Source organism: Tetrahymena thermophila, assembly GCF_000189635.1.
Source record: "Tetrahymena thermophila SB210 genomic scaffold scf_8254617, whole genome shotgun sequence".
In the NCBI taxonomy this organism is placed as follows: Eukaryota; Ciliophora; class Oligohymenophorea; order Hymenostomatida; family Tetrahymenidae; genus Tetrahymena; species Tetrahymena thermophila.
In genome coordinates, this window is record NW_002476387.1 from 105,619 (window position 1) to 123,523 (window position 17,905).

The following is a 17,905-nucleotide window of genomic DNA, read 5'->3' on the forward strand; positions in this document are numbered from 1 at the left end:
TGCTTGCTTAATTGCTTGTTTTATTGGTTGACAGATATTTTTGATTTTGATTGCTAGTTTGTTTTTTTCTTTATTTGTTTGTTTGGCTGCTGACAAATTTTGTTTTTAAGATTTTATAGTTTTAAATGCGTTTTTAGCTCTTATTGAAAAAATAATTAAAAATTGTGTAATTGAATATTTAATATTAAAAGATGATAAAAAATATATAACTCTTAAAGGGATTAGTAGCCATATTAGTATTGCTTGTTGTAGTTAAAGCATAAGAGTAAATTAAACTTAAATTAGAATTTAATGAGAATATAATTTTATAAAATAAGAGTTTATTAAGAACCAAAATGTGATGTAGAATTAGATGGAAGTTTATGCTTATTTAATGGTATAAAACGGAATTTGCACTATGAATTAACATCAACATTACTTTATAATATTTTATATTAAAAAAAGGTGATAAAGTACTAGTACCTAGAGCAAAGCTACCTGGATTGCTTCTTCATTATAGTTTTGATGATTCTTAAGTAGAGCATTTTGTTTTGTATTATTTAATTGCTAATTAATTTAATATTGCATTTAATAGAATTTAGACTTGTCAGGAAATGGATTTCATCCTGCAATAGGAAAACCTATTGTCAAAGGGCAACCATGGGGAGGTTCTGGTAACAGTGCTTACTTTTATGGGCCTAATTTTTTAAAGTTTAATATCCCAAGAGACAAATTCAAAGCATCAGAGTATTCCATCTAATTTTATATATTTCCAATCCAAGAATAGTAGAGTAATAAATATCATACAAAATATTAGATATAAATTAAAAGATTTTTTATAAAGTGAAGGGGAAAGCTGAATGTCCAATTTTGTAAAAGGGCTTTGACAATAAAGTTGATGGCAATTACGAAAGATCTCCAGCTATTTATTTTCATAAAATAAAAAGATCTATTTTGCTATATTTTAGCACATCTGATAAACAAGAATACTAATAAGTAATCACGTTTTTAATTCATTTTAATTGCTTATATGTTTAATTAACTAAATAGGGTGAGTTTTTAGAATCAAATGCTAGACTACCTTACAATAAGTGGGCTCACATTGTTGTTAGTAAAACTGGGTCTAAAATAAAACTTTTTGTTAATGGGCTCCTTGACTCAGTTCAAGTTTTAATGAATTTCGATATTGAAAACGATTCCTCTTTTTATCTAGGTAATGCTCCTTGGTTAAGTGATGAATGTTCCTTAAATGCTTATATTGATGAACTTAAAATTTTAGATGTTGAAACAAAAAGCTATTAGGTTCAAGCTGAAGCCTCTTCTTTCTTAGCTGGTATTGAACCAAATTTTTTGCATCTTGGATGTATAAACTGTCCAATAGAGACAGCTAAATCTGCATGTATAACAGGATATCATTTATGTACTAACTTAGAATTATACTCAGGCGCTTACACAATAGCAAGGTTTATGGGATGGGTAAATTAAATTATTAAGTTTAGTATATTAATTTACTAAATTCATTTTTAATAAAAAAAAGACTGAATTAAATAGGAATATTTGGACATATAATTAATTATTTAGACAAGATAGCGAATAAGAAGAACGTGTAAATTCAGGAATTGGAATTTGCTGTCTAGATTTAGAAGAGCCCAGTTAAATGTGAAAAAAATTAATATTTGGAAATAAATTAAAAAGGTTAATTGCAAATATGTTCATCAAAAGAGAGCAAGATCTGCACTCTGTCAAAGTGAATTACATTAAGTGTTCCAAAAATGATGGCACTGATTCTATTTCATTCCTTCAAAAATTAATATTATTTATTTTAGATATAATTATTAGAATACATTCTACTAATTTAAGTTTTGTATATAAATAAATATAGCTGTTGTTTCTACATCATAATTATTCAATTAATAAATCAATCGATATTCTTTATTTGAATTAAAATTTCTATTTAAAAATCTAAGTACATTCTATTTTAATAGAAATAATTAATTCAACAAAAAAGTTTAACTAAATTTTTACATTTGCGAATATTAATATTTAAACTATTTACTTTTTATTCAGAAATGTATGATGAGAAGATAGAAATATAAAAAATCTTTAATAGGATGAAACCTTTTAAGGTTAAAAAAGTAGATTAAAACAACCTAATTCATCTCTTAAAGCATATGAAGGTTTTGCAGAATATGGTTTTTAGTAAAGATCATACTTTTAAAGTAGACGATAGTGTTATCATAAAAATAGATATTCAGCAAGACGTTGATGTAAAATAGAAAATTCATAATTAAAATAATGAAGATTTTTTATTTCTTGATGATTCAATAATAGTTTATGAAAAAATTTTTATTTTTAATGGAAGTATTGATAGTAAAAGCAGTTAGTTTAATTTAATTTTTATAAATAGTAATCTAAATTGTAGCTTGATTGCATATTTAAATCAATTATTGAGGATAATCCAAAGTCAGAAGTTGCTGAAATTCATAAATAATTAGGTACAGTCTTGCAAAATATTGTAAAAAAAATGGAACAAAGTAAATTTTATATCAATCTTAATTTTTTTCAAATATTTAAAATAAATTTGAAAATATAAATATTAATTTGCATAGTTAAAAAGGAAGAAGAGGAAGAAAGGTTACGAAAAGAAGCGGAGGAAAAGAGGAAGTAAGAGGAAGAAGAAAAGAAGAAGAAGAAAGAGTAGGGAATAGAATCAGAAGATGAAGAAGAAAAAGATTAAGAAAAGGAAGAAGAAGATTAAAAGAATAAAAAGCCTAATCCTAAAGATTTATTTAAAAGGCAATTTGATGAAAAAGGTTACTTTATTACTATTTGAAAACTAAACTTATTTTAAAATAACTTAAAGATCTGACAATAGAGAAAGAATAAGAATATAATATTGAATTAGAATAAAAGCTTTTAGAAAGTGTGGAAGCTATGAAGTGGATAGCAAAAGGAATTTTAATAGATTTAGGAAATGATGAAAAAGTATTTAATTTTATTATATTAATTAATCTAATAAATGTTTTAATAGGTACGTGAGAGTGTTAGAAATAAATAAGATGATTAGATCAACTAAGTTAAAGATGGTAGTCATAAGATAGATTAGTTCTTATCCAATAAAGATTTAAGTTTACTTTAATTAATATTTATGCTTCTAATTAGTATTGGTTTGACTATTTTTACAATTGTTTTTATTCATATTTGGTGATTGGTGTGCTTTAGATAAAATCTGAATTAAATTTACCTTATACTGCTTCGATCAATTAGCAATTTTTTATAAAATAATTTATTCGTATATTTTCCAGCTTACTTTCATTATAATTAGCTAATTCTCTTATAAAAAATTTTGAACAAGTCCAATTATTGCTTAATTTAACCAAGTATTTAATTATGAAATATTTTAATTAATTAAAAAGTTTTTTATATAAATTAATCTGTCCAAAACATGAGGGAATTTTAATCATTGATTATATATAATATGTAAGATAAAAAATAATTAATTTTTTTATTTTTGAATAATTTTTAATGACAATTAAGAATAAATAAATAAAAATTATTCTTTAACCTTTGAAAATGAATTTAATTTTAAATTAGTTAAATGAAAATTAAGAATATACAAATTCATATAAATAAATTATCGAATTGAGTAGTTATATAAAAATATAGATAGTTAGTTAGGCAGCATTAAAGTATTTTTTTATTTATAGAATAATTATTTTATTTTTTTATTGAATAATTAGCTTAATTTTATATATATTTTATAATAATTTTATTCTTAATATCTAGCTTATTTTTTTATATAATAAGTTATTTATTTTTATATTATTTATTATTAAAGTATTATAAAGATCTTAGTTTAATATCAATTGCTTGCAATAATATCTTATACAAATTTCCTCTTAGACTAAGCTATACCATCAAAAATTTGATTTCCTATAATTTGATTAACTTAAATAATCAGCTATTTACAAATAGGTCTAAGTTCAGGTTTATTTTCTTCTAACAATTTATTTATAACAGTTGTAATTTATTTTGTATACAGAGGTCCTTTCTTTTCGTATAACATTTATCCTTAGTCTTTAAAAAATTCAAATTAATATTAAAAAAAAATCAATTATATTTTTACCAATCAAAGTTTTTATAATTAATTATTTTGCTTTTATTGGAGCAAATGATGCTCCATTGCACAGCTGAGAAAAGAGTTAGCTACCATCAACTATTTCTGTCACTTTTGCATATATTTACTCTCCTAATAGTCTATTACTGCTCTGTGTAGATCCGATTGCCTAGCAGACAGAATTAAAAACTATAGGAAGATTTCCTTCAATTCCATTCTACAAAAAACAAAATTTAATATATTAAGGCTCTTTTATTTAATGAATTTACTTTTAATTAGGTCACGACACCTAAGAATGAGGTCAAAGCTTAATTGCTAACCTTTGTATTTGAATCATTTAGCAAACACATGAAATTATCAAAATATTTATTTGAATATTTAGATTTAGCCAACTAATCAGCATATGTCTAAGCCAAATCAGTTAATTTTGAAACTGCTTCTATTCTTTGTTTCCAATCTATAAATTTAAATATTTTAAAATTTAGTAATTTAATTAATTTATTTGTATGATTTACCCTGGTTTTCACAAAGGTTAAAATAAGAAGGAATATTTTCAAATTCTTATGGATCTTTCATTTTCATGCTTTGTGTTTGCTTACTAGTCTACATTCTTATTGTATTCATAGACGTTAGTTTTGGTTCTTTGTCATCTATTTCATTTGCTTGTTTTTCATCGTTTTGAATGCTTGATTAAGACTAAAGTGCCTTTAAAGGCATATTTTATGTATTTTATAATTACCCTGATGGAGCCATTATCTAAGTATTATTAGCAGATACAGCCAAGCTGCTAGAATTTTTTTCTTAGCTTTTTATTGTCTTATTTTGAGTACTTCCTGTAATGTAAAGCTGCTCAGGGTTTTTGTATTCTTTTTCTATGAATTATTTAATCTTTTAATATTATTAGTCAGTCAAGACTTTGACTAAAATTTTATCTATTTCTGATTTGTTTGTTGAATTAAAATTTAGCATCATGCTAAATGTTTTCTTTGAATAAGTTCTTACTTCTAACGCACCATCCATTGTGAAAAGACTAAGAATATAAATAAGTTTTTCTACTTCTTTCATTTATAGAATTTTGCTAGCAAATTTTTCTACTAATGTATTTATCATTAAGGCAATATTTATCTTGAAGCTTATAGCCTTATGTTAATATTTACTAGCAATTATAGAAATTATTTTATATTCTGAGCAATTCTAACTGACAGTTATTAATGCATTTTTAACTTCTTCAAGAATAAATGAATTTGAATCTAAACCTTTTTTAAGTAGCTTAGTTACAATAGACTCGCTTTCAGTATCAAGAGTTCTTTTGAGCTTTTCAGATAGCTCAGTCAAAGTAATCATGGCATTCTTAGCTAAACTGCTTCTTAGATTCTCAACTAACTTTAAAACCTATACCATAATATTTAAAATATGAAATCTATTTTACTCAAAATATAAAAATAATTAATTACTTCAGTGATTACATTATGCAGTGTGTTTTAATTTTATAAAATTTCTGAATGGTGTTGATTAATTCTTCTAAGATTGTTTAATCCATCAAATTATCTAGACCAGTCATCAATTTTTAAATCAGCAATTACATGTTTTAAAGTTTATTCAGGATTCTATAAAGGCTCAAGCTCTTACCTAGTTAAATAAGATTATTTTTATGCATCAAAAGCGCTGTACTTTTGGCTTGGCTATTGTGTTAATTATGTTTCACTTGGTGTAATTTACTTACTAATAGACTAATTTATAAAAATATTTTTTTATGAATGAATTGTTAATTAAAATAAATATGCAAATAAGTAAGTAATTAAGTAAGTTACTTTCTTTTTTAAATTCCTCAAATTAGGCTTCAATATTTTTTTTTCTTCCTCTTCTTCATTTTCCTTAAATCAATTATAATTTATTTTATTTTGAAATATTATTTTTACAATAAATTTACTTAAATTTCATCTTTGTTCGAAATGGATCCAGAATTTCTTTTATGCTTTCTTGCTAAATTTTTTGACAGTTGTTTTGTTGAAAGAGAGTTAGGTGAGTTTTCGTTTGGGTCTTCATTAATTATTGGTGGGTTTTTAAACATGTATTCTCTTGATTCAATAACTAAATTATTGTTATTTAAATCAGAGTTTGAAGTTTATGCTTACTAGGACATGTTTGCTCCTTGATTTTCATTGTTTCCACTTGAAGCTACATTTTAATTGTTATCAACTTGTACTCTTTTAGATTTCTTTATAAGATATGGCTTATATTAATATTAGCTAGGTGTTTTATCTTCTTATTCTTCTTAGATATTATTAATGCTATTAATATTCCCTTTGTAGAGGTTGAGAGGAGGATTGAATTCTTTATTCTTGAGTGCAACTTTGCCAAGAGGGTTATTATTTGGTTTTTAAGGATTTTGAACTTAGCCATTAGTTTGATTTATTTAGTTATTTTCTTTAATCTATTTATCAAAAGTACTCATACTAAACTCATCAAGATTCTTTTAAGTTGAGTAATTTAAAATAATATCAGGATTTTCAAATTAATTAAAGTTTTATTTATTTTCTTTTCCAGATTAAATATTTTAATTTTATTTATTTTTATTTAATTCTGCATTTTAATTATTATTATATTTTGCCTCTGAAGATTTATCTTCAATATCATTAGATAATTCTTTTTATTTATTTTTTATAGAGCTATTTTTATTTTATATATCTTTTTATTATTATTAATCAAATGATAAATCACTTTCTTTTTATTTGCTTAAAGCTTCTTCACTTTCTTCATCTTATTCTTAATCTTCACTATTATTATTTCCATCTTTTTAAGATTCCTCATTATCATCATCATCATCATCATCATCTTCTTCTTCTTCTTCATCTTCGTTTTCAGACTTCTCCTCTTCACTTTCTTCCTCTTCCTCATCTTCTTCTTAATTAGAATCTTAAATCTCTTCATCTTCTTCTGCTTCAACCTCCTCTTTTTCATTACTTTCTACACTTTCATCATTTTCTTCATCTTCCTCTTCTTCTTGATCATCATCTTCTTCTTTTTCACTCATTTCCTCTCCTTTTTAGTCATCATTATCTTCTTCACTTTATTCTTAATCTTCTTTTTCTTCTTCTTCTTCATCTTCTTCTTGTCTATCTTCATTATCTAGAGATTGACTTTTAACATTATTTTTAGTTTTAGATATTTCTTTTTGATCATTTGAACATTCGCTTTGGTTATTTTCCTCCTCATTATCAATTTAAGAATCATTTTCTGATTCTTCTTTTTCTTTATACTAATGAGTTTTATCGGTTGTTTTTTTATTTTTTGATTTTTTATTGGATTTAGGCTTACTTTTCTTTTTTTTATTTAGCACATTTTATATTTTTGGTTTTGATTAATCTTGCTAATCAGCTTCAGTTTTATCATTGTTATTTAATGCAAATGATTAGTTTTAGAATTATTCTTAACTTTTTTATTCTGTTTAACTTATAGTTCTTGAAGGTGGTAAGGGTGGCAAGTTATTTTTTTGCTAATTAGAAACCTCTTCTACATTAGTTTTTAAAGGTGAGTAATCTTTTTATATAATTTACTCAGCTAAACTATTTGTGAAGGAAGCAGAATTACCCCTTTTATTTCCATATGGAGTATTTGATATAGAGCTTTAATTACTACTTTCTTAGTGATTTCCATTTCCAGATATACCTCCTCTTATATTTTATCTAGATAATTTGAGCTATTCAACTCCGCTTAATTAAGATTAACCTAATATAGGATTAAGGTTGTTAGATTAGCTAATTCCAGACTTAACTGCAGACCTAGAACTAGATGATGTAGAAATATCTATTACTCCATGACTATATGCATTATATCCGCTTTTATTTTAATTGCTCATAATTTATGGAAACATAGTATTTGAAGAAGTAGACATAGTATTAGTAGTTCTTTAGGAGAATCTAGAGTCTGGAGCACATCCTATTTCATTCATACTTGACTGTTAGTAAAGTTAATCCTAATTATTATACCCTCTAACTGAAGATGATGAAGAGTAAGGCTATTTATTTGCACTGTTGTAATTAAAATTACTATAAGAATTTGGATTTTATCTATAAACACTATAAGAACTAAAGTCTCTTTACTAATTATTAGATCTTAATTGCATACCATCTTCAGTAATTTAAGACTAAATATATTATAAATTAAACAAAAATTAATTATATTAAAAATAAACAAATTAAAATACTTGAGAAAAAAGGGAAATATCTATCATTTCGTTTTAAGATAGTATTCTATTTTATGTTTGCATAGGAGATATTATACTTCCAAATATGTTTGAAGTTGAGTGTTCAAAAGGATAACCAAATTAGCTCTAGGTATTGGTATAAGAAGTCTATTAAGCAAATCCCTATTAAGTTGGATTGTAGGAAGAAATATTAGTAAATTAATTTTAGTTTGGAATAGAGCTCATTTTATATTTTTCAGGAGTAACTGAAGTCATTTATGTTCTAAAAGAATTAGTGTGTGAAACATCCTAATCAAATTATTTGTAATTGAAATTAAAGCTTCCAACACTGCTTTAAGCGAGATTTCCTTAGCTGTCAATGAAATTAAACTTAAGATCATTCTCCCTTTATTTAAAGCTTTCATTAGTTTTATTATGAATAGAGTAAATCGAATTTTAATTAGAGCTCACATAATTATCTTCTATAAAAATAAAAATTTAAAATTTTAATCAAACATATTTATTTCATTAATAAAAATTACCTTATGCTTTTTCTTAAATTTTTTGTTAGAGTTTTTCAAGAAACATTTCATTATAAACTTTATTTAAAATAGAGGCAATTAGCTTTTTGCAATTTTCTTTATTGTTCTTCATTGTAACAATAACCATACAGTCAACACATTTTATCTTTATCTTAGTTTTTGTGTCTTCTATCAGTGGAGCAACTTCTCTCAACACTTTGTCATAATTGTAATTGCACATAATTGGAATATCTAAATAGAGTTAAGTAATTAAACTTAATACTTCTTCTTTTGTGTTTGAATTTTTGCTCTTTAATCCAGTTAGGCAAGCGTCAAGCCACTTAAATTATCCAAATAGCTATTTTTATTTATTATTTAAATTAGTGTTTGCTAATATTAATTTAAATAATTACTTTGATGTGCTCACGGATTATTTTTATAACTTAAGAACGTATTGCAACTTTTGAATCACCTAGTTTTGAAACGATTTAAGGTGCTATTTTATCAATAACATTGGGGTTATTAAATTGCTCATGTTTTGATATTTTGCTTATAATTTGCAAAGCAGTTAAGCTAATTTTGAAATTAGTGTCGTTAATTAATTTAATCAAGATTGAAAGAAACTCATCTAATCTTTAGAAAAGTATAGTAAACTCCTAGATATTCTCTATTTGACTGTTAATTTCTTCTATTGCTGATGTTCTTGACTTTAATTATACCAAAAATATATTTTTTATTTGATTAGTTTATGTTAAAACAATTTACTCTCCAGTCTTTCTCATTTAATAAATCTTTAAAGATCTGTTCATTAATAAATCCGAAATGAAGATCAGGATTATTTTTTTATTGAAGAGAGGAATTACTTTTGATTAGAACATCTAATGTATGGTTCTGTTTATCAAGAGGACTCATAGGAGTTTTAATAGGAGAAATGTCTTTTACATTACTGCCAATATTATTACCTTAATTTTTGTGTATAATGCTTGATTAGCTCTTTGGAATTATTGTATTATTTTAAAGAATATTTTATCCTAAACTAGCAAATTTATGCTAGAAAGAAGGCAGCTAATCAATATTTTTTTATTGTTAGGAAGAGTTTGCCATATTATTAGAATATTGTAATGATTAAGCAGCACTAAATTGGTTAGTTGAATCAATTTAATAGGAGGATGGGATATTACCTAAAATTTGTTAACCTTCAACGAATTTCTTAAGCTTTTCAGAAATATCCCTTGGCAATTTTTTGACAATAACTGAAAATTATTCACATTTTGTAAATTAAACTAAGAGCTAATTAAATAATAATAATGTTAAGTAGGATTTTATACATTCAGAATATTATGAATAAAAATAATTCATTTGTAAAAATTAATTAGTTAATTACTTATTCTGTAGCTTTTTATACATGAATATTGTCGTCATTTAACAGGTTTACTGAACAAAGAGTTAAATCAACCATATCAGGAGAATTCCAACTTATAAATTTTGATTCAGATACTACAATACTGTGAAAAGAATTAATACTTTTCTATCTTACAACCCACTAAATTTATATTATTTGATAAAAACAATAAATATCTATCTCTAAATCCATACAAACAAACGATTTTGTAAAATCTAAATTTTTAAAAATATTTTTTGTAAGATTTTGCAAAACTTTACATTTTGATTTTGAAATCCTGTGGAAATAAATACTTTAACAACTATTTCTGAATTCTGATAAGTTCTAATGTATTTCAGTAGAAGTGAATGACACTTTCTTCTGATTCCTGCCTGTTTTATAATAATATTTAGATTAAGTTTATATTAAATTTATTTTTTTTCTATTTCAAATGTACTTAATAATTATAAAATTAATATATAATAAGTACCTGCTCATCGCCTATATTTAAAAGAATCAAAGAGATCTCATTGCCTATTAAAAGCTCGCTTTCCTCTACATATTTACTCACTAAAATTTCGTATAAAGTAAATATTTAATTCTTTAACTCAGTTTTTGTACTATTTCCTATTGATTCACGCAGAATTGTTGAGCAATTACTTACAATAGCTTTTAAGTGCAATCTTAAATTGTTATTATCATTTTGAGCCAGTTAGATTATGCTTTTCAATGCCTCTTACTATTAAATTATTGTAGGGTTGCTAAGCTATTTGATAAACTAATCTAAGTTATTTGAATTAACTTCTCTCTACCCTATATTATTGCTGTTAGAAATAATCCCTCCTAATAAGTCATCATAGTCATTCACATAATTTTTTGACTATCCGAAATTCTACAAAGCAGTGCTTTGTAAAAGTAATTTTCCTGCTATATTTTTTTATGGTGAACATTAAGACATCGCTATCACTACTTAAATTACTTGGATTCCTACTTCCAATTGAGTTTGTTTTGAAATGCAATCTACTAATTGAATGAATATATCGCCTCTAAAAATTATATAGCTTATAGCTTTGAATGTATTTTTTAATTAGCTTTTGCTATAAACTTTTTGATATTAAGATTTTGGTATAGAAATGTATTAGTTGAAAAAATTATTATATAACTTAACAACTTTGTTTTACTTGTTTTTTAACTAATTTATATTGTTTAATCTTATATTCTTCAAAACAAACTTGATGCATTTTGCTTAGAAAACAAGAAATAATATTCTTGTTTTATAAAGAAACACAACACATACACACATGCATATATATATTAATTTATTTATCATCTCTATCTGTTTAAAATCATAACTAAATAAAAATTGTTTACGAATATAATATATCAAATTCTAATTATAGCTTGTATCAGTTTTTTCTTTAGAGTGCTAAATTATTATTAATATTGCATTATTACTTTTATTTTTTCATAAATTTCTAGAAATTTTTATTTGTTTATCATATTTGTAAAAATAAATTAATTTCTAAATGAAATTAACTAACTTACTTACTTACTCATTTAATTATTATTATTAGAGATTTTCAAAAGTTAGCAGATAAAAAAAACAAAATATATTTTTTCAAATATCTAAATAAATAAATAATAATTTATTAAAATATTGTTAGATGAGATATATTTAACTTTTTGTAAATTAAATGCTTACTTTTTTATATATTTAAATAGAATCTACCTTTTTAAAAACTAAGCAAAACTTAAAAACTAATCGATATCATTTACATATTTGTAATTTCTATCTAATAAAGGGTATTGGACAAAAAAAATATTTCTTTGAGTTAATTAATATTTATTTATTATATACTAGATAAAATCAATAAATTGACCAAATATTCTGGTCCTAAGGTAAATGAATAATAGTAGTTAGATTTTTTCATAAAAAAGAAACAAAAACCTTATTAAAATTTTTATTTTTATCAGTTATATTATATATTTATTATAAAACACTACAATTAATAAATAAAATAATAACTTTTACCTAAAATATCAATTCTTTATTTTTTTCTTAAATTTCATAAAAAACCAAATATTTAATGTCCTAATATTCAAAATTTAATATTTAATTGAAGATTTTATTCTTTTTCTACATATTAAAAAATGTGTTTGCTAAATAATAACACATAATTTATGTCCAAAATAAGTAGATTTTAATTTATAAATAAGATATTGAAAATAAACTAAAAATTAAATTAAATTTAAAATTATATTTTAATTATGATAAGAATTAAGAAAACTTTATGTAAAAAGATAACTTAATTTATAAATTATATGATTGAGATTGACAATAGGATTAATTTAATTGGAAAAAATAATTACGTTAAAAAAAGTAAGATACTAATTACTAGAAATATTCTATTCATTTTAAGTTGTTTTATAAACAAAAATAAAAGTATATACATGTATCGAATAGCTTCAGTAGGTTTCCATTATTAAATTTAAGAATTTATCATATATTGTTTTAATTTTGTTTTTTTTTTTTAGACTATGAGTTGATTTAATATTTATTTATTTATTTATTTTAATTTTAACTTTTTATTTTAAAGATTTTATTAATTTTTTTTGTTTCTTGATTTTATTTATTTTTTGTTATATTTTCAGATATTTTTCATCTTAATTTTCAACTAATTTTTAGCTTTACATAATGGTAAATAAATGAATATTAAGTGTTTTTAAAAAATTATAAATTAAAAATGATTTTGTGCAATTAAGCCTAGAATTAATTAAATATTGTGCTTTAGAAAGATGCATATAAACTAATTGCATTTAGCAATTTTTTTTATAGAAGATAAATTATGTGTTGTAGTAAATGCGATAAGGCGAATAGTATGAAGTAAAAAAATAAGAAAATCAGCTGGATCTGATTTATTTGGAACCTTATATTTTTATCATACTATTCTTCAAATCGTTATTTAGAAACAGATTTTATTCTAAATTTAAAGATTCTATCTTATGTGAGGATTAAAAACTATCATTACTACAAATAAATATCTTCCATTAAGAATATAAGCCTATTTAATTTTGAAAGATTTGTTAGCAAGCTATTAATTTTATTAGGAGCGACAAGCAGAGAGTAGAGTATGAGCGAGTGAGTAAGCAGGCTATAGCTAGGTTGATAAGGGATAATTTTTTGGAAACAGAAGCCTAAGGAAAAAAAAGCAAAAAGAAACAGAAAGAATCTAAACACATCCCTTAAAAATAGTCAATAAGATAAAATCATACATTTGCTGCTTTAATTATTAATTTTGAAAATTGATTTGAATTATTTTGACAATCCCAAGATATATGCGATATCTTTGCGCTCATTTTAAGCGTCTTTTTGAAAAAATATAACATTTTTAGTGCTATATTTATGTTGGTCTCGATTAGGATAAGGTAATGTGCTGATTTGATTAAAAACTTTGCACAATCGTAACTCTTTTAGAGTTAAATAGCCATGCCTCTTTTCCTCAATAATAATATCAATTTGATATTTTATAATTAGAGCTTAAAGCTACTTAAACTGTTTTGAGTTTAATTTAAAAAATTTATTGAAAAGGATAGATAGCTTGTATCTATGTATCCTTCTTCAAAAACTTGTAAAAAGATTAATATTTTGTAACTATATAATAGATTTTATTAAATAGATACAAATATTTACTTTTACTCTTTTTACCTTTTTACTTCCTTAAGAAATAATCTTTATATTGTTATTTTTTATTAATTAATTTATTCATTCAATTTTTCTCAAAACACATAGAAAAATTTTCAAATTTTAATTATTTATTTATTTGTCAGTTAATAAACACTTTTTAACAAACAATACAGAGGGAAGCAAGAGTGCGTACCAGAAGTCATAATTTATAAAAAATTTTTTTTTGTTAATTTAGATATTATGAATTTACTAAAAAATTATTCATTTTTAAAATAAATTTTTTACTTTCAAAATGAGCAATCTTTATTTGATAAATTTTGAGAATAAAATATATCTAAAAATATCAAAATTTAAAAGTGCATAAATTAAAACAACTAAGAAAAAATAAAAATTTATAAATTACAAAGTGACAATAATAACTAAATTAATAATAAACTTAATAATATCAAACTAAATAAGAATTATCATTTACTCCTAGCAACGAAGATTTGAGTAAACTAAAATCATTCTATTTACCAATTAAATATATTAAGAATGATAGTTATATGTTACAAAACTTAACTAATAATTATAATATCAATCGGTATCTAAATATTATCAAATAATTCAATATATAAAATTATTAAACTTATAAAACTAATTTTAATCATACTATGAATTCCTAATAACAGGAGAACAAATTAGGAAAATTATGTACCAAAAAAATTATTTTCTACATAAGATGTCATATACTTAAATAGAAAATGAGTAAAACCTTTTAGACTGAAGTCATAAAAAATAAAGTGAACAAATCAAATGAAATAGAAACTATTGCTAATTGCGGATTTTTTTTTTTGTAATAGAGAGATAAATAGTGATAGGTTACACCTATAACTATTTATCTTTCTAATAGAAATTAATATAATATTAAATAAATTTATATAATAGTATTTTATATATTTACATGTAATTTGTATTTAATTTAGAATAATTTAAATAAATTTTAAAATTTTACTTTTTATAAAAATTTTACTTTTAATTACATGTTTTTTTTAAATTTTATAATAGAATTAATTTAATTTTCAGTGTTTTTTAATTAATTTTTTTAAGTAAGAAAAATTATTTATTAAAAAAATAATTATTTTGTTTAAATATGAATTATTTAATATTTCTTTTAAATTTTTTTAATTCATTTATTCGTTGATTTTTATATGAAGTAATTTAATTATTTTTAATTTAAATAAGTTATTTTTATTTTATAATTTTTAAAACAATTTATTATAGATAGTAAGTAATTTAAATAAATAATTTATAAAATTAGAAAAAAGGCTTTGATTTTTGCTTTCAATTTAGATATCCACATTTATCATTAAATATTAGTAGAGGCTTTATACTTTGATGCAAATCTTAAAGAAGTAGATAAACAAGTCTGAAGAAATATTTATAAATATAAATAAGAGTTTAAAAGAATCAATTATATAAATAATAATACTAACTTAGCATACTATTTTATTCATTCTAAATTAAAAGATATATATATGATTTTTGTTTATAGTCTAATAGCTGATTTTGCTGATTGCATAAAGGAAAGTGATATTCCTGATAGTGACTGTATTAAGAATTAACTTTTTTATAGAAGCTAACTTGAAAAAGAACTGAGAAGATTTCCATCTGTGGGGTTATACGAAGGAGAAACTAAAGAAGATTGGGATAAATTCGTTTAATATCTTGAAACTGTATATAATGATATTGATGGTGAAAGAAGAGAAGTTATTGATAAAGTTAAAATAGAGTTAAATAAGCGTAAATAGTACTTTGATGATTTACTTTCAGATATTGGATTAAATTCGGATTCTTCTATCAGAAGAATAAATAATAGACTTTCAAATTATATATGTTGTCCAGAATATAAGCAGTATATAGATTTAGAAGCAAATTATCAAAAAGCACTTACGCTTATGAACTAATACTAACTTCCGGATTCAGATATTAGATAAAAGATTTTAGTTGGATTACGAAAGAAATATTCAGAAGACGTGTGTTAAGACAAACTAAAAGAAGTTATAGATAAAAACTAGAAGGTAGTATAAAATGGAAAATAGTAATTAGATGATCTTTTATTATAGCTATAAGGTATTATATAATTTGATAGATAATATTTAATAATTTGAATAGATTATTTTAATTCACTAATTCTACTTAATTAGATAAATATCTTTTTGTTATTTTAATTTTAAATAGCTAACGATAAGTACTAAAGGTACTAGTTGATGTTACAAGAGTTAAAAGCATATAGAGAAGAATGGAAAAAAGTTGATAGTAATATTGGCAAAGAAAATATTTCAAGAGGGAAAAGTTTTGAAGATAAATGTTTAAAAGAAGGAGTTGATTTAATCCTAAGGTAATTAAAGTTAAAAAAAAGAAATGTAAAAGTTCTAACTAACTTGTAATGGGCAGAGTGTCCTGGAGAAATAGATATTGCAATATTTGATAAGTATTAAACTAAAGTGTTATGTCTGGCAGAATGTAAATCTAGATTATTTGATTTAGTCTCTGGTTATAAGTAGAGTGGCCCTGACAGATCTCCTGAAAAACAAAGTATAAAATTATTCTAAAAAAATATACCAGTTCCAAGGGATGTACCTTGCTATGTCCTAACTTGTCTTCCTCCAAATGATTACTTTTTAGGAATAGAATCAAAAGTAAAGTTGGATCTAAATAAATATACTCTAGAAAGCGATTTTGCTGACATAAACTTTGATGAGGTCTATAACACTTTAAGACCCAAATACGAAAAATAGTAATCACCAATAAAGTGGTTTGAAAAATATTCAGAGACAAACTTGATTGTTTTGAATTGAAATAATGTGATTATATAAATATTGATTCAAAAAATTCAGAAATTAAGTATTTTAAATTTATTGAGAAATAATTGATCAATTGGTAAATTCTAAAAATTTACAACCACAAATATCAAGATGAGTTTTTTTAATGGAGAGTATAAGTAAATTTTATACTAATAGCAAATTTAATGAAGTTTATTTTTTATTATTTAATATTGAAATTTTTCATAAAATAATAATTTTTTGTTGTTAATATTGCTTATTTTCTGTTTTAAAATAAATAAAAAATAGTTATGTTTTGTTAATTTTAAATTAAATAAAAATAATGTTAAAAAAGCAACAATTGTTTGTAAATTTTACTTTTAATATAATATTTGTTATTAAATTTAATTGATTCTATTTCACTTGAAATATTATTAATCAAAATTATTTTTTATTTTTATTGAAGGTAAATAAATTATCAATTTATACTAGAAATATTATTTTTGACAAACAAAATAGAAAAATATAAACATTTAATTAATATCATTAAGAAATATTAAGAAAAATAATACTTAATTTATCATTATATGAAGCTAAAAATCATAATTGAATTCAATTTTATTAACTTTTAAACATAAAAAACTCTTTAATTATCTAAGGTCAACAAATTCAATACATAATGTTTTTTTGTTTATAAAAATATATTTAATTGAAATAATTAAATTCTAATTAGTTTGAAATGTTTTAAAAATATATTTTGATCAAGAAAATATTTAATAAGATAAATATTTTGTTATTTATGTGGAGATAATTAAAGATGTGTTTAATAAAAAATATTATTTTAATATAGTTTAAATAAGTATTTTTTAACTGATTAATTAAATCTGTAGATAGATGTAAAGAATTACTTTTTTATCATTAATCCTTATAAGGATTGAAAAATCATATTAAATTCATAACAAAGGTTTTATTAATTCAATTTTAAAATTTAATGAATTATTAAGGAAAGATCTATTAAATAAATTAATTCAAATATTTTAGATTGAATTTTTTCAATTTTATTTGATTGAAAACATTTTATTCAAGACTTTAATTTAGTTTTTATGAAATATAAATAAATAAATAAAAATAAGTAGGTTTGTTATTGAAATATGATTTTAGTATTTAACTAATAATATTTGCATACAATTTAGATAAATATATTTGATTAAATTATTTAATTCAACAACATG

General features: G+C 22.4%; 5 protein-coding genes across 5 annotated transcripts; 4 read left to right on the forward strand and 1 right to left on the reverse strand. All coding sequences in view use genetic code 6, as the record gives it.

Annotated features, from left to right (window-relative positions):
• Positions 1 to 191: 191 nt before the first annotated feature.
• Positions 192 to 1,642, forward strand: TTHERM_000193469 (NLI interacting factor-like phosphatase family protein; the record flags this gene model as incomplete). Its single annotated transcript, XM_012797896.1, has 7 exons — positions 192 to 265; positions 318 to 376; positions 445 to 515; positions 575 to 770; positions 824 to 975; positions 1,030 to 1,455; positions 1,517 to 1,642. 7 exons carry the CDS (start codon positions 192 to 194, stop codon positions 1,640 to 1,642), a joined length of 1,104 nt encoding a protein of 367 aa, XP_012653350.1.
• A 282-nt stretch (positions 1,643 to 1,924) lies between these two features.
• TTHERM_00193470 (transmembrane protein, putative) lies at positions 1,925 to 3,501 on the forward strand. The gene is made up of 5 exons (XM_001017100.3): positions 1,925 to 2,246; positions 2,387 to 2,513; positions 2,589 to 2,792; positions 2,843 to 2,964; positions 3,011 to 3,501. The coding sequence occupies exons 1-5, from the start codon at positions 2,049 to 2,051 to the stop codon at positions 3,185 to 3,187; spliced, it is 828 nt and encodes a 275-aa protein (XP_001017100.2). The 5' UTR covers positions 1,925 to 2,048; the 3' UTR covers positions 3,188 to 3,501.
• A 340-nt stretch (positions 3,502 to 3,841) lies between these two features.
• On the reverse strand, positions 3,842 to 11,142 carry TTHERM_00193480 (CLASP amine-terminal protein; the record flags this gene model as incomplete). Its single annotated transcript, XM_001017101.3, has 14 exons — positions 3,842 to 4,056; positions 4,106 to 4,313; positions 4,366 to 4,553; positions 4,612 to 5,488; positions 5,551 to 5,826; positions 5,908 to 5,970; positions 6,027 to 8,243; positions 8,304 to 8,764; positions 8,825 to 9,161; positions 9,217 to 9,510; positions 9,569 to 10,093; positions 10,188 to 10,346; positions 10,466 to 10,576; positions 10,675 to 11,142. The coding sequence occupies 14 exons, from the start codon at positions 11,140 to 11,142 to the stop codon at positions 3,842 to 3,844; spliced, it is 6,399 nt and encodes a 2,132-aa protein (XP_001017101.2).
• Positions 11,143 to 13,791: 2,649 nt separating this feature from the next.
• TTHERM_000193499 (transmembrane protein, putative) lies at positions 13,792 to 14,190 on the forward strand (the record flags this gene model as incomplete). Its single annotated transcript, XM_012797897.1, has 1 exon — positions 13,792 to 14,190. The coding sequence occupies one exon, from the start codon at positions 13,792 to 13,794 to the stop codon at positions 14,188 to 14,190; it is 399 nt and encodes a 132-aa protein (XP_012653351.1).
• A 1,196-nt stretch (positions 14,191 to 15,386) lies between these two features.
• TTHERM_00193500 (hypothetical protein) lies at positions 15,387 to 16,709 on the forward strand (the record flags this gene model as incomplete). Its single annotated transcript, XM_001017103.2, has 2 exons — positions 15,387 to 15,981; positions 16,090 to 16,709. The coding sequence occupies 2 exons, from the start codon at positions 15,387 to 15,389 to the stop codon at positions 16,707 to 16,709; spliced, it is 1,215 nt and encodes a 404-aa protein (XP_001017103.2).
• Between the last annotated feature and the right edge of the window lie 1,196 nt (positions 16,710 to 17,905).